At 40.3% G+C, this 17,194-nt stretch overlaps 1 protein-coding gene across 1 annotated transcript in view; it reads left to right on the top strand.

Annotated features, from left to right (window-relative positions):
• Positions 1-17,194, top strand: part of LOC307259003 (ephrin type-A receptor 6-like) — a gene marked incomplete at both ends in the record, with an annotated part of 157,188 nt that overhangs the window by 70,548 nt on the left and 69,446 nt on the right. Inside the window, 2 exons of the mRNA XM_080038710.1 lie at positions 8,782-8,937; positions 11,358-11,693. Coding sequence (XP_079894836.1) covers positions 8,782-8,937; positions 11,358-11,693 — 492 coding nt within the window. The remainder of the gene's footprint in view (positions 1-8,781; positions 8,938-11,357; positions 11,694-17,194) is intronic.

Genomic DNA, 17,194 nt, shown 5'->3' with positions numbered 1-17,194 from the left:
AGTGGAGGTTGCATTAAGCAGTGGTTGCATGATGTTGGAGAGCTCTATGTGTTCTAATTGAATGGAAAACTAACCCAGTGTCTACAACTCCACAGTCTGCACGTTGCTGTCAATGGAAGAGATAATTAGCTCTGATTATCCTTGTAAATAGTATTGCTTTTTTTCTGCAAACAAAAATGGACTGCATTAAAATAGCCTATTAGCTCTATTACCTGTGATCACGAATAATGAATCTCCAGACATTGAAAGTTATCAGAGGCTGGGTTAACGCAATAAACCGTCATGCTACAAAATAGCAGTCTAATTAAACTGGAAAAACAAAATCAATGCAATAGATGGAGTTCAAATAACTGTGGCAAGAGGGTACATGAAAGACCAAATTAGCCAGAAATAGTGGACGATTTGCATGGATGCAATTACATTCTTTCAGAGACAGGAAACAGATCCAAGCTTGTACAATAGTAGCACAGGCAGGGAGCTTGCTGTGTCCAAGTTAGCATTTGCCACATTCGCTAGTAAACACACTGATATCCAAAGCCACAAAACTGAATGAGCTCTTAATTTCGTCATTGAGATTAAAATGGGGAAAGAAGTAGAAGAGATTGAATATAAGAGGCGGTTGAAATCACCGGGTTGAAAGGAGAAGCCTGTTCAAGAGATGGCGGAGAAATCTGCTTGTAAAAACTAATGACGTAATGCAAACGTGCACACAATGTGATAGGTGACACAGAAGGGATTTAAGGTGTAAATCATTTATTTTTGTTCGGGATCATTTCAACTTGGGTGGTAACTCTGCCTATGAAGAATTTTAACTGCACATATATTATAAAATACGTGAATAACAATCCACTTTATAAAGCAGTACGGAGAAAGTATTCATACAAAACCTAATATAAGCCATGCAAACTTCACATTGACAAGATGTCACACAGGAAATAGAGAATATTCATAAGACAGTCACTGAAAAGAAATATTCAATGTCCTTTGACATGATCCTTCAAGATGATATCAATTTGAGGATAATGGTGTTAATTATAATGGTTATGACCCAATATAATATGTAAAGAAGGGAAAATGAACATATATATGTTTACAGATATTAATAACTCGTTAGGTGAAACTCTAAGGCACCTATAGATAGAGCCTGCTTTTCCTCCGTCACCTTCTGCCACTAATTGAGCTAGCGACATTCTCAACACTTGAGCAAAGATATGCGAGAGAGGCCCACTACTGCTCAAGTGCTAATCAGAGATAGCACTCAGTACTTTCAGCTAATGAAGGAAGGGTGGAAGGCTAGTGAGTAAGAGAGGCGGTATTAGACACTATTCAACATAGGCGTTTTTTTTTTGTTTTTTATGTTTATGAAGGGATGTGAAACAAAAGGTGTGACTCCTCGTTATCTCTAGAGTTGGTATAGGCGCTGCATAATGAATTACAGCTAGAAGCAGTGTTGTTGTATGTGAGAACAAAGAGCTGTGCTGTTGGGATCACAGACGTTTGAGAACGCAATACTGTTGATCCCGGCTGATATTGGCAAGCTTTTTTGTTTGGAATTGAACCTTTTCTGCTAATACAGTATGTGTGGACAAGATGTGCACTGTGTAAAGCACATGAGGAAAAGCAATAAGGCTTTCACTTTGATATCGTTTTAAAGTTTTCATAGAGGGGGACACTAGGGAGGGGGGCTATACTATATGTGTGGAATGAAGCTGAAAATAGTCTTCCCCTTTTTTTTATTTTTTTTTTATTTTCTTCCATATGCAATAACTTCCAGGCTTCATCCTCGCCTATAACGCAACCACCATCGCTGCAATGATCTCTCATCCTTCGCATCGCCTCCTCACCACCGCTGCCTTTTTGATTTCAAGAGCTGAACTATTCTGCAACATTTGTTGATGTGGTGCTGCAAGTAAATGCTGCAGAATTGTGCTCCTCTTGGAATTGTTCTTCTTCGCTGATCAACCGGGAGAGAGGAGCGCACCATCATCGGCTTCACACTGCAAAGAGTCAAAGCGGGGTGTCATTTACATGCACATACACACAGCCCCCCCCCACACACACACACACAACAAACACGCACAAACCCGTAACGTGGAAGATTGTAATAAGGGGTGTTTTGTGTTAATGATTGGTGAACTTTTATGAACTTTTATGCTAAACGTCAATTTAGTGATTCTTTGCAGGATGTCAAAAACTTAAAATTTGGCTCACTAAACCTTTAACCTCTCACAACTGCAATGTTTTTTCCAGTTTAAAAATCAAATTAAAAAATGCCAGAGATTGTACAGTGAGAGGGTGCATTTGTAGAAAATGTACTAAGGGTTCATGTTGATACTTGACTGAATGGGTAAGTGGTTCATTTTACAGCTCCAGTGAAATGTCTTTTAGTCTGTGGAAATTGGCTTTTTCAAGTCTTAAAATTGCAATAATGCCATGTTCAATGCCAAGGTTTTTTTTTCTTTATATAATTTTTCTTTTCAATACATTCACATGGCATCCACCGTATAAGGGTATGGGTAAGACTGCACATAAAGGTCACCCTACTTTGTTCACTTATTTTAAGCCAGGGCCACTGTGGACAAAATTCCCAGGCTACATTAGACTGACAGTTGTCCGCACATACTATTGTGCAAACCCCTTTCTCAATCTATTTTGTTTCAAACGTCTGCAAAATAATTCAAACATAATTAGAACCATCAAATTGTCCCACTACTTTAAAAGAAAATCCCAGTACAGTTTAGGCAGTGGAGAGACAGACGGATAGAGAGGCAGAGGCAGGCAGACAGGTCTCCTTCCCCAAACATGATCTCACTGCCAGTTTGCTCTGGTGGTGTTCAGGTCCAGTGAGTCTGCAGTAGCAAAGCCTCACCAATGCAATCTGCTGCCTCTGTGTGTGTGGGCCCTGGCTCGGGGCTCTGAGGGGCCCGGGCTGGAAGATGTTCTGGATGACTTCCAGTTCTCATTAACCTTGGGCCGAGAGCATGGAGTTAGTTCACAGCCCCGTAGGCCAGCGGGTCAGGATGCCATTCTCCCCTGCACTCAGCTCTGGTCTACTTGCTTCAGAGTTGTGTAATACAGTTCTGTATGCAATCTATATCCTCACACTCTGCTTACTGTCCAGTGTCAACATGAACACAAAACCATACATAACAAGTCATGGTGGAGGATACATCATCTTTACGTAATGTTTGCTGCCAATCTATTTGTTTCGTGCTGTTTTTCTGTCTCCTCTGTCTGAAAGGTCTTTTATGGCTCTGGGGTCAGGATCAACAAACAGCTTGATGGGCATTCTGTCCGACAGTCAAAACATACAGTACGATATGTTGTCTCGATATCAGTAGAGCCTTAGTACACTTGATACAGACAAGCTCACTCACCTCATTACTGTTACATGAGGCGCCTTCATGGGCATGACAACGCATAACCTTTTTATTTCCTAAATGAGTTTAGGTAGCATGAGAAACTACGTCAATTGATTTTGTGCTGGTTCGTTATTGTACTCCGAATCCTAAAAACTTGATATTAAAGTATAATAAAACGCCTTATTATGTATCTAGTTGATCTTAAAAGACATCTTACTGCAATAGAAAGAATCTTTACCAATTTTGCCTTTTGTGTTTTTCACATGCAACTACATTCAGGTTAGATACGGGCATCACAGAAAATGGCACCTTTCCTTTAGTTCCTTTTAAACACATTGGAGTTCCATGACTTGACTTATGAAACTGTTACAAAACGGCACACACGACACTTTTTACCTCCTTTCACTGAGCTATCTCTATACCCACAAGTCACCAGACCATCAATAGCCACAACACCCAGTCTTTTATATCTGTAGGGATGCACAGTTCACAGGTGGAAAAATAGAGCATGCGTGTAATAAGTACATAGTGGTTCAAACAGTAAAGGTAACTGCTTGTGTATGGGGAGAAAATCATTGGCTTTGATGGATCAGCAGTGGCATTTTAGACGAAGAATTTGGCTCTAAGGCCGTGCTTGTCTTCCTTCCAGTCAAAACCTCCCGGCTTCAATCACGTTTGGACAAGCTGTCTAGTTCAGTTTGATGCGCTGTTTGTCACTGCTGTTGCGATGTGTGGGTCGGGGGGTGGGGGGGCATTCCAGCATGTGTGCGTTGCTAACCTCCTTGCCAACGTGTGTGTGACCATCTTTGGGGTGATACATGGTCAGCTGTTGTACAAAACCACTGTGGCCTTGGAACAGAGCTTGGCCAGACAGATTGCAGCAGGACACGGCGAGGTTTCGAAAAAGGAACATCCCCCTCAGTTCAGCGAAGGTCGGACAAGAGGCATCATTAGGTTGACAGAGTCAGAAACAGGGACCAGTGTGTGTGGTTGGGGGAGTTGACTGACGCTTTTTGACTCAAGGACGTGCCGCTATCAGAGGTTAATGATAGAGGCAGCCTTGGTACGCCATAGGGGGTGCCACTTATCATACTGATACAGAAAGCTGCTCTGTGTGCGCGTGCCCAATGCACGTGTGTCAAGGTTTTGAAGGCCACTATCAATGTGAAATAATTGAAATCGTATTCATCAATGGTTGATATTCAGTTTTTTTCAAATATGAACATTATTACCGTACTTTCCGTACTATATGCCGCACTGGACAATAAGCCGCAGGTGTTATAATGTTTAATTACCATATGTAAGAGTTTGTGCACAGAGGGGATTGTCGGGAAAGAGATGGCTGCTTGAGGAAGCTCCCACATTTCAACAAGTTGCATATTTGCATAACGTACGTAAGTGTTACCATTTTGTGCAATAGTAGCTATTAGGGATGGGCACGAGTGTTTTCGCTACTCGTGTGATCGCTTGCATTCCTCGAGGATCAATCGATTCCTCGTTAAACTCTGTTCTATTTTTAGGACGCAACGCATCTGTCTACAGAACAACGGTTGACCGCAATAAAGCGCTCAATGCTTATGTCAAACAATCACAGTTGCCATATGATATTAAGGATTTATTTTCCACAAGTTTAAAACACATTTTCCTAACTGAAAGTAATTAAATAAACGGGCCACAATTTAAACCGATCGAGTGCGGTGGAGAGAGAAAAAAGAGAGAGAAAAAAAGCATGGGCTGTAGTTGGCTAACATTCAAAATAGACATTTAAAATAAGAAGGGCAGCAAATACAATAAAATTATTGTCCTACAATTTAAACACATAGATAGGCTAAATAACTCACCAAAGCAGTAGAAGTAGTAGGCTAGTATATCCAACCGCGTAATGCTCACTCCTGTCCGTGACTAATTACCGCGACTAATTCCTCGTTAACGGAACGTTACACTGTCGGCTTTTGAATCTCAATCCTATATTCCATAATAAAGGCTTCTTAAATGTCGTTTGCTCGAATGTGCCCGAAGTCAGCCTGGCTTCTTTACGTGACTTTCCAAGTTTTCCAGCACCGCATTCAGCTCCGCGGTGCTGTGGAGACCACACACTGGCTGCGCTGCACGGAGGTGGCAGTTATTTGCGGTTTCTGTTTGACACAACGCTTAGTTTATTTAACTTGGATAAAAATATTTAATTTTGTTAAACTTTATATCCGTTTTGTGCCGTTTTGTACACGTATATAACATTTTAAAAGAGGGGCGGCCCGCCGGCCGGCCTAAAGGCTACAAACACTAAAAAAAACAAAAAACGATTTTCCTCATCCACCAATCGAGATCATTTGAAACGAGGAGTACTTGAGTACTCGATTACTAACGCCCATCCCCAGTAGCTACAGAATATATACTGTGCTGTGTAATAACAGGGTCGAAAAACGGGGGAAAAGTCGCGGCTTGTAGGCCGAAAAGTACGGTAATAGTGATGTACATTTACTCAGTCATGAAGTCTAATTGTTGTACAAAACCAATAGTCCTCCTGTGTAGAGTCTGATCAGTACGTCATAAAATACCTGGTTCCGTGTAATCTTGGTAATTTTTTTCGATAGATTTAAAAATATAATGCACACATCACTAAAAAGCAAAAGTTAATTTCAACCAGTGATCTGTGTGTGTGTGTGTGTGTGTGTGTGTGTGTGTGTGTGTGTGTGTGTGTGTGTGTGTGTGTGTGTGTGTGTGTGTGTGTGTGTGTGTGTGTGTGTGTGTGTGTGTGTGTGTGTGTGTGTGTGTGTGTGTGTGTGTGTGTGTGTGTGTGTGTGCACGCGCTAACCTCTTTGCCGCTGTCCTAATTGTCCCCATTTGATCAGAGCAGTGGTGGTTTCGGGCACTTCCTTGTCCTCCCTACAGCTCCATTTATCACAGGCAGCAATGGGGACACACAAAGGCACTGGGTGCTTCAAGGTGAATCCCTTCAAATGGCCCAGCTTGTGTTACCTTGTTAAATCGATGTGCTTGGTGACAACTGGCAGCAATGGAAATCTCACCAAGCAGGGGGGACTGTTGGCTTGGATGTGCTTTGGAGGTTGAGGAAAATGCTATTAAAAGGCAGCTGCAACCTTTTACTAAAAGTTGCTAGGAGTTTTGTAAAGTCTTGCAGGCTTATGCGTTCATCTCTGAGTCTGTATATCAAACCCACAGTTCATCCTTTCCTGTTTCCTTCAGCTTTAAAAAGTAGGCATTACAATAACATTACATTACACGCGGTACAACACTCCCAATGCGTGCATTCTTGGCCAACTTTTTATGTACCCTTGTTCTAAACATTTTAAACCAAAGAACTCGGGATTGATTAATTGTAATACCCGGGGTGTGTGTGAATGTGTTACTAACAGAGATCCTCTTCATTACATGCTCTCACACACAGGGCACCAGCAGTCGGTGTTGGAACAGAACAATAACACACTCATTTGGCAGCGTTTTCCCTTCACCAAGGTGTTAAAAACTCCCATCTGTTTTAGGGGAGAGTACAGGGAGTCACTTCTTTTGAATGTTTTTCTGTCTCAAATGAGTATGGCTTCCTTAGTATTTTTCAACAAGGTTTTATTTCCTCAATTTTAGTTATTGACCAATAAATACTATTTGTCTTTTATGTAACAGACATTTTGACTTGTCATGGTAAGAAAAGCACAGGTTCCACTGCTAACATTAAGGGTGTATTCATACCTGCCGTGTTTAGTTCGGTTGAAACAAACTCAGGTGCACTTCCGCCTTCAGTGCGTATCTTGCAGGCAGGTGTGAATACAGCAATCACACTTGGGGGCGGACCAAACAAGCACACCGAGACCCAGCTGAAGGGGTAGTCTCGGTGCTCTTCCAAATGCACTCTGCTGCAGTTCGTTTGTGGTGTGAATTTGGCCGGACTCGATCCGACTCGATTGCAGGAAGCACTGTGCCTTTTCTTTCTTTTCTTTTTTAATAAATGGCCGTCAGCTTCACATTATGGGAAAGTGTTGTTGTCGCCATTGTTAGGAAGATTAGTTGTGGTTTGACCGGGAGCCCCGAGCAAATATATTAGGCTACAGTTGATAGAGAGGACGCATAAACATGCTGATGTATTCAGCGATCAGAGCCAGCTATTAAGCCATGATTCCTTTTATTTTTACAACTATGCTTTTGTGACATTTAAAAATGTTCTAATGTGAAAAAGACATACCATTTTTAGCTTTGCTGACTATAAATTCATTCAAATTCACTCGCAATCTGCAATAAATATATACAGTATTAGACATTAAAGCCATTGGTATCAGTATCTTCGGTAAATCTGGAAGGGAGATTTGTGTGGATTAGTTTTTTAATAATTATTATTAAAAAACTAACAAGATATGCCATAAATATATTTGCATTTGTCCATCCCTTAAGCTCCTTTGTTTTCATGCAAATGTAAAAAAAAAAATCATCATAATTAAGAGTGGATGGTCTCATTCTATTTTGGTGAACCTTTTGCTATAATTTCCATATTTGAAAAGAGAAAGTCATAATCATGAATCTGTAGATCTTTATTGCTGTGAGGTATGCATATCTGATACAAACCAGAATTAGCATAGCATAACTGATACAGCTCAACTTAAGGTGATTATTGACAGACAATACTCAAAAGTAAATAGTCAGTACTCCAATGATTGGTTATTAATGTGTACATGGCATCTAATAAGAACATATAGAATAGAATTTTAGAAACATTCTCTCAATGTCAGTTTCTGTCAGCAAACAATATGCTTGGGTCATTATCATAGATAGTAAATAATATGGATGTAGCATCCGGGCTGACCTCAGTTATTCACACGGCATCCAATAATCCTGGTTTGTGCGTGTCGCCATCTTGTGAGATGTTTACTCCGCCTCACTCCTCTTGCCGAAAAGGGGAATCGACGTCACGTCGGAGGGAGGGAGATAGCTGACGTATACCTCCGAGGCAAAGTGAGGGACAACGGGCGGAGAGCTGTCACTCAAGAGATCGCGCCAATACATTTTAACCTCTAAAAGAATAAAAACTAGCGTGGGCCAAAAAAATTCACCCCCCTCAGTGTTGTCATGGAGATATGACCTAAACATACAGACTAAAATGGTTTTGTGGCCCAGGCTGTAAATAGGTTTAATAAGACTTTGAAAATGGCCTATCTAACAAGTGGGTCAAAGAAAAACTGCTCGTCTTGGCGCCACCCCTAGTGGCACTTTCTGGTTACTACAGTTGTAGGTCACTTCCTTATTGGATGCCGGTAAAAATCGCTGAGGTTGGGGCTTGGTCATTATTCGTTGAGAAAACATCATGGGACTAATGTGTGTGACATATACATTGGATGTTTTTACCTGCACAGATGTAAAATGGCCCGGAGTTGCACTCATTTCCTGTCGTATTGTCTTTTTCTGTTACTCCCAGCATGCCACCCAGGCTTCTACAAGGCGTATGCTGGAAACGTCAAGTGCTCCAAGTGCCCTCCGCACAGTTTCAGCTACGGAGAAGGGGCTTCTATCTGCCGTTGTGAGAAGGGCTACTTCAGGGCTGAGAAAGATCCTCCCAGTATGGCTTGTACATGTGAGTATACCAACAAACATGCCTTATTACATACACATTCGACACCAAACCACATAAATTGACAAGGCTTACGGTCATCCTTTCGATGTGATCTTAGTCATGTGAGAACTTTGGTCCTCACTCAGCTTTGTTCATCGTGTATTACAGTATGTGTCAAGATTCCAATACTTGTTTATATACCGGAAATAATTGCTGTGTTAGTTATTGCTTTGTCTCCAATTGTGGTGGATTTTTCCAATGGTCTCCAAGAATTGGCCTCGGCTGTAAATCTAGTCTCGTCTCTGGGAATTATCTGGTGTGAAACTGTGCATTAGAGAGTCCCTGGATGAATTACATGGCTTTTGTTCAGCTGCCTGGTTCTTCATTGATGATTCACTGACTGTCATTACGACTTCATATTTGCATTAAATTACAGTTTAACAGGACTAATTCTCCTTTAATTAAAAAGCCATTTAGCTGTCACTGAGATAGACGGGGGCCACGTCTGAGAGCTCTAAACTGTGCAAGAGTGTATTTGTCTTTCCCGGTGAGACAAAGCCAAGTCATTGTGAAGAAGCTGGGAGTTTACAGCTCCTCCTGCAATATGCACTGTTTGCCGAGGCAGATCTTCAGAATGGTTTGGCCCTTCATACAATGACTTCATCTCTATAACATTATGCCACACCTTGCCTCCAGTTCAACTACTCTCTCTTACTGTTGGAGAGCTTTTGGGGCAGGTAAAAACAAAGCGCTGATCGAACTGATATGTCAACCACAAAAACAACATTGATGAATATGGGTCAATTTATCATCATATGTCAGGTACATTTTATTAAATAGCCCCAATATCACAAATCACATTTTGTCTAAGCTGGCTTCACAATCTATACAGAATTTCACCCCGTCTATCATGAGACCTGAACATTGAATTTTGAGATTGTTTTAGTAAGTGATATAAAAAACACAGATGCCTACTTTAAACAAATACACACCAGGCTCAACACACAATGAGTTCGTACTGCCTTGTTCAAGGGTCCATTTAAAGGCATACTAGGTAATTCTGGAGAATGTCTGTTGTCAACAAACATCCTCCATTACCTAGTATGCCTTTAACTGTTTTTTAGTAGTTCTGTTAAATTGTCAAGACAAAGGCACATTCTGAATCTCAGAGGCTGCTTTAGCTCTCAGTGCAAACATAACACTGTGTATAAAAGGCTTGTGGGGGTGTGACACTCCAGATAACCTAAGAGAGGTAGACTACCACATCTATTTTAACAACCTGTGAGTTCTGTGTTTGCTCACATAATGCATTTGAATCTGGAGCTTGTATGCCAGAGCATTAACCACTTGCTTGATGTTTAAGGGGAAAAAAGAGAAAGAACTGGAGATGAAAGGTTGAGGGCCTTAGAGGAAGACAAAGGTAGAAAACAAGAAGGAGAGGATGTCACTGGAGGAGAGATAAAGGTGGAGAGAATGCGTAAATGCTGGATGGAGTAGACAGTGAGGAGAGAAAGGAAGCAGGGTGCTGATACCAATCTCCCCCTAGAGGAGAAAAGAGGGCTGATTGATGGCAGTGGGGTTGCTCTGCGGGAGGGGAGGTGGGTGGATTCTCTGCGATGGAGAGAATAGAGGTGAGATAATGGCCGGTAGAGGCAGCAAGAGATAAAGAGAGAGAGAATTGACGTACAGTGGCAGATGTAGAGAAGGAGTAGGAGGAGCTTTCCTGTCTGCTGAGATTTTTAGCAAAAGTAAGGTAAAGGAGGGATGGAGGGATGGTGAAGGAGAGGGAGAGGGAGAGGGAAGCATCCCATTGTCTATAGGCAGACAGTGAGCTTGGCAGGACGGGACTGTTCAAATCCCCCCGGCCTTTTAACTCCACCCTGTTGACAGCTGGCTGCCTGCTATAGCACAATTCTCACCCTAACACACAAACACACAAATGCAGGGGGGCACAAGAAATACCTTGACGAACGGGAGGTGAAATAAGGAGAGAGGAATGTATTATGAATACTTATGTGTCACAGAATTGTAGTGGGAAATTTTACCATTTTATACTGTGCGTGATGTATGTATCTGTGTAGAATACAGCTATTCATTTTGGGGGGATTATTTAGATATATATATATAAACAACATGCTATGGTAATATTTCTGCAGAGCATTTAGAATTCAGTCTTAGTAGTGGGTGTACCTCAGGGGTCAATTTTGGGTCCCATGCTTTTCTTAAAATACTAATGTATTTTGTCCTCTCTCCTTTATAGCGACTTACTGGCTTAGCAAATCTTGTTTTGTTGTATTACATTTCTCCATCCTTTTTCCAAAATAGCAGAAATTCGCCCATAGAGAATATGCAACATGAAAAAGCTTATCCTTATTGAATTTTCATAGATGTTAGAGGTCTTCCAAACATCAACTTCATCTATTATATTCTTATACTGACAGGCCCTCCGTCTCCTCCCCGCAACCTGATGTTTAACATGAACGAGACGTGTCTGATGCTGGAGTGGTCCCCTCCCAGCAGCAGCGGGGGCCGCAGGGACCTCACCTACAACGTCCAGTGTAAACGCTGTGGACCCGAACCGGACCAGTGCCATTTCTGTGAGGAGGAGGTCCGCTTCCTACCGCGACCCATAGGCCTGACCAACGCCACCGTCACCATAGTGGACTTCCTAGCACACGCCAACTACACCTTCGAGATCGAATCCCTCAACGGTGTGTCCGACATTAGCTCTTTCCCTCGCCAGGTGGCCATCATCACTGTCAGCACGGATCAAGGGGGTGAGTACATCTAATTAGAATGTTTACCGGATGTTTAAGAGTTACTTGTTTCGTTGTGTTACTTTACCTACAACACTTTTTTAAAGTCAGATTCTGGTGATACATTTAAATACTGTAGGAAGATAAGCATCTGGTAAACTGAAAATTAAACATTGATTACGTGTCACTAATTGTTATCTTTGATAAGCTATATTAGCATGTTAACGCTTTGGTATGATTAATCCATGCCTCATCTGGAAAATTGAAATTTGATGAAACATCAAATGATTTTGATGAGAGTTACACATACAGTTCAGTTCAGCCCATAATAAAACTGACTCTGGCTTTATATGGTTAGGAGGGTAACACAAATGCACTGCTACCGCTCCACCATTAAGTCCCATAGGCAGAATTTAGAGCTCAATAATTCGATTTTAGTTCAAATTAAATGGACAGGCAACTTTTCATTGCTTTGTTGGGAATGATGCCACCATAGCATATCATGTTTGATTTCATGACACTTAAACTATTAAGGAAATGTATTTTTATCCCTGGATCTGTATGAGGTTTAGACCATGGCAAGGGGAAACTATATTTGCTTTTTATATTTCTGACGGTACTCTGTGGAGTCTTTGACTACTAGTAGCTCTATAGAGCAATGTTTTTTTCTGAATGGGTCCTTGTTTTGTTTGTGACGCAAAACACATTCCCAACCGTTTCACATGATTTCACTGATCACTGTGGTGGTAATGCACCAAGAATCACTGCAATGTTCAAGCAAAGGCAATCAGGAAAGAACATTTTTACAAATTATATCAAGTAAACGTGGATACAAATGCACTCAACTTGTTGGTTATGTAGATCTTAATTATACTCACAATGCATTTTGGTGATAAAAACATTAAATATATACAGATGCCTTGTTTATAAGAAGGGCAAATTGGAATGTTTATTTAATCCACTCCAAGTTTTCTATATAAAAACGTATGAATATATTTATTTTTAATGGCGTGTTTTTTTCTCCTGTCATTGTTTGCAACAGTAATGTACCATGAGTACATAATAGCTCTTGAATACATGATTAAATTGCAATCAAGTTCAGAGGACTGGTGCACTCACATCTACTTACAGAGACTCTGTGACAGCATCTCACATATTAATAGAAAAACTTGTTAAATTAAAAAAACAAAAAAGAAAACAGTACGTATTTGGTCATGAGCCTGATTCCTGTGGAATTTTCCACATGTGATCATGTGTCTTTCATGTCTTTCACTGCACAGTTTGGATCCATGCAGATGATGAACAGTTCCAAATATCTGCTAAAATGTGTTTATTAGATAGGAGAGACTGGCTTTGAGTGCTTTTTCAAATTTAAAGTTTCTGTAATGTGTTAAGTACACAATCATTAATGTCACTGTATGATCTTTGATGCAGTTGGTCGAGAGTTAACAGAATGACATCATAATGTTTTTCTTTTGTATCCTTAAAGGTGAAGTAAGCGGTTTATTTATGTTAATATAAGTGTAAAATCGCTCTTTATTCATACAGTGATCACTTACATGATGTGCGCGTTTCATAAAGCCAATCTCTCAGTCAGCTGCTTTGCATGTAATCGGCAAATAAACGTATTGGAGTATCCCGAAATGTTTATCCTATCAGAAGAGAGAACACTACAAACCGACACTCGTCTCACTCATATATAGTATATACACTCCATGGTCTCACTGCCGGTGCACGCCAGAGCAAAAGATGGGTGAATGTGTATGCGCCTACAATGGCGGAGCAGGTAAAAATCCTTCCCAATGTCTGTTTTGATGGTTTTTATCATGTTTTATCACACTTATGGATCTGAGATGATGCTAGATAACTTGCTGCTTGAAGACCGCAGTGCATTAATGTGGTGACGTAGGGACGAGCGAGGGGACTGCTAACTGCAGTAACTGACAGGAAGTTAGCTAAAAGAACCATTCCGCTTACAGCACCTTTAACTGCTGCTGTAAATGATGGCTGGTGGCCAAGGTAGACAGTTGCCTCTACCTATCCACTCGCTCCAAATAATGTTTTTATGCTGAAAGGCCTATATTTCCTCTGGGAGATGGGTTGGTGTGTGGAACGCTTATGCTTTTAATTTGTGATTTGCAAACACAGTGTTTTCTATTTTCTCCCTCCTCCCTCTTCTGTCCTCCCATGACTATTTACTTTCCCTTTTTTTGTTCAACTGTTTGTTTGTTTTCCTTCTCTTTCCCTGTCTCCTGTCTCCAAACATGTTTGTTTTTTCTTCTACTTTACTCCTCCCTTCTTTCTCTCTTCCTTCCATCCTTGTGCTGCTTTGGGAGTCTGGGACAAATATATTTTTCTCATACAGCCAAAACACATTAAATGCATTATTCTATGTCACTGGGGACAAGCTCTAGCCTTTACAGGTAACTCAATGTTACACGCAGCCTTTTTATTTCATTAGGATGCCAAGTTTAGCACATAGGTCCCTGAGCTGTACACAAGACCCATTTCATCACTAATATACCCAGCTGTAGCGTTTTAAAATGCTCAAGGGGAAGAGGCAGATTCCTGGCCATCAGCCAGTAATAACTAGCCTGATGATGTATTTGACCACTATCACCTTGATAGAATAGTTTGTTCTGCGAGCCATTGGTCAGTGTCATATACTGTATGTGCTAGTTAATGGAGGTTATTGATTGCATGGCTGGATGTTTGTAGGCTATAATTGTACAGGGCACAACCCAGCCTGCATGCTGATGACTCTGGTTTGTATTTCAAATTATGTGTGAATATTTCACAGTAAAATCTTTGCTTTTTGTGACAAGTGGCCACTGATGGTTGCGGATCATTTACTTAAAGTAAATGTAAAACTACCTTGATTTAAAACATAATAAAAAAAAACTTAATCGAAATTCAAATTACAGTGTTCTCAGCAAAATGCACACATGTACTTAAGTATTACAAGTTATATGTAATATATATTTTTTTAATTATAGATAATTACTTAATGTTGTAATTTATCAATGTGTAGTCAATTTTACATACTTACGACATTACTGGTTTGGTTGATAGCAAAACACTGCTTCGTATTTTATAAACTTGTGTTTTGGCTGTAAATTCTTAATCTGACTAAGTAGCAACTAAAGATGTCAAATTTAAAATAGTGGAGTAAAGAAACAATCTTCCTTTTTATGTGGTGACATGGAAGTATAAAGTAGCAGAAACTCCCCAAGCAAAGTAATAACACTGTTGTGTATACTAAAGTATAAGAGTGAATGTTCATGTTTATCACTGCAGGTAGCATGTTATTAGTTCTAGCAAGTCAATGAGCAAATATTTTGAGCTGTGACTACACTGCTACGTAGTGCTCGAGTTAAACCTGATGAACCCTTCGCCTTCTTTGCTTTTGTCAAACTGACTGCAAGGTGTTGGAACCATTACATCCTTAAACATTGCCACAGAATCTCTAAAGTATTGCGACTAAGTGTAGCTTACTTGAAGCAGTGTGAGTGGTGACTGAAATGATTTCCCCTCGAGGCTTGCCCTAACTGTACAAACCATTAAACGCTTACTGCTGAGATAATTGTGAGCTGCAGAAAAGCAGTATGTTTTGCGTTGGTTCAAATGATTTTTAGGTTAGGTAGAACTCTATGAAATACCAGACAGATGCTTCACATTTGCACCCTTGTTCAGGATTGGTGTTTTACTCACCATACAGTGTAACATCATATTTTTACACCTCAACTAGACGCTAATTTCTAAGGATCCGTGAGAAAGGTGGAGATTAAAATGTTTAAGACCTGCTGTTTCAGTTGGATATGGAGTAAGATAATTCATCTACAAAAAAAGCCCACACAGTATCAATTACTAGAAGTTAGAAAATCGTTGTAAGTATTTTGTAATATTATTCCTTTTTTCTTTCATTTCATTCATTTATTTATTACGGCTCAAGGCCATAGCACATGGCATGGAGCACACAATTCAAATAAAATCATTACAAACAAACAATGGTGTACGGCAAGGACAAAACAGAAACAAAACAAAACAAAGTCTCTGTAAAGCTTTGCATACAATTATTTACGGATTACGCCAGTATATCTTTCAAACTGCATTAGCTATTAAACTTTACCTCATGTTTCTTTTTGTTATGTGATGAATGCAGGAGCTTCTTGAAAGTGATTTATCCTGCAAATTATAAATTAGACCTTGAAAAAATAAATTGTTGCTTTTTAGATTAGTAAAAAAACTTATTTACAGATAAAAAAAAATTATTTAGTTGATTTTTAATTGGAAAAATGAATCCTACACCACAACCAGAAAGTGCCAATGTTAGGTCAGCAAAACTATCTTGGTCCTTGGGCCTGATGTGCCTTCACTTTAGAGAAGATGACTTGTTGCTGTGCAATTGCTGGTTAGAAATCCTCCACTTTGGAAAATGAATCAAACAGAAATTTAGTGGGAAAAAAGTGTTTTTAACACTTCAATAATGTATAGTCTTCTTCCTGTCATTGCATGACTAATAACGACCACTGACCCATCCTATCACCTAAACTGCTTTATTTCCACAACTTAAGGTACGTACACACTGCAAGCGATGGCCGCGATGGTTGTCGTGCGTAACGCTAGTGACGTGCTTCTTGATCATTTTTGGGTCATTTGTTTCCATCGTCTGTGACTCTACTAACGCGCGTAGATGTCCTCCTGCTATTTTATTTCCACTAATCAACCATGGCGGAGATCAGACCAGGCACAACTGTGCACTGTGTGCCTGAAGGTACAACAACAACATGGTCAAGCTGTGCCAAAAGACAGATGTAGCTGGCAAAGACGCACAAATAAACAGCAACTACTTACAAAAAAGATTTGCATCAGTACACTGTTTAACCAGTCCCGGCAGCATGGAGACACCCCGCTCGCAAATACACACATATGTACAGCAACGGCATGCATCGCTTGCCGTGTGTACGTAGTACGTACCTTTACACTGCATAACAGATGTGTCTGTCGGTTGTAGTACACGGTTATTGTAACAGTGAATACTAGACTCTGCTCAACAAATCACTTTGAAACCCAGTGTCACCTTTGTTTATCCTGCAAATGGAAGCACTGCATTTATTTTGTAATTTTTTTTTTTTTACATAATATTTTGCAGCCCTGCAAACTCTGACTAACAGCAGCCACAACATGACACAGGGAGATCTGGGGCCTATTGCATAAAACTAGGATAAGGGATTAACCTAGGATTTTTCGGTTATCCTGGCTTGCGTTAGCCATGATCCGGTTGCATAAAAGCGGAGGGACATAAATTACCCTGGAGATTTATCCTTTACGTTTAGCCTGGTCCCGACCAGGCTAAACGTAAAGGATAACCTTATTCTGTTGCCTGATTGGCTCAGTCAGCTGTCACTCCGATCTGAAGGTGTTTAACAGTTATTCCATGATCTTCTGTGTAATGCTTAAGTTTCAATAACCTGTTTTAAAGTACCATATAAAAGACTGAATTGTCATTTAGTTAAATAGTT

This window comes from Ammodytes marinus, assembly GCF_949987685.1.
Source record: "Ammodytes marinus genome assembly, chromosome: 12".
NCBI lineage: Eukaryota > Metazoa > Chordata > Actinopteri > Uranoscopiformes > Ammodytidae > Ammodytes > Ammodytes marinus.
This window is presented reverse-complemented; position numbering and strand designations above follow the sequence as displayed.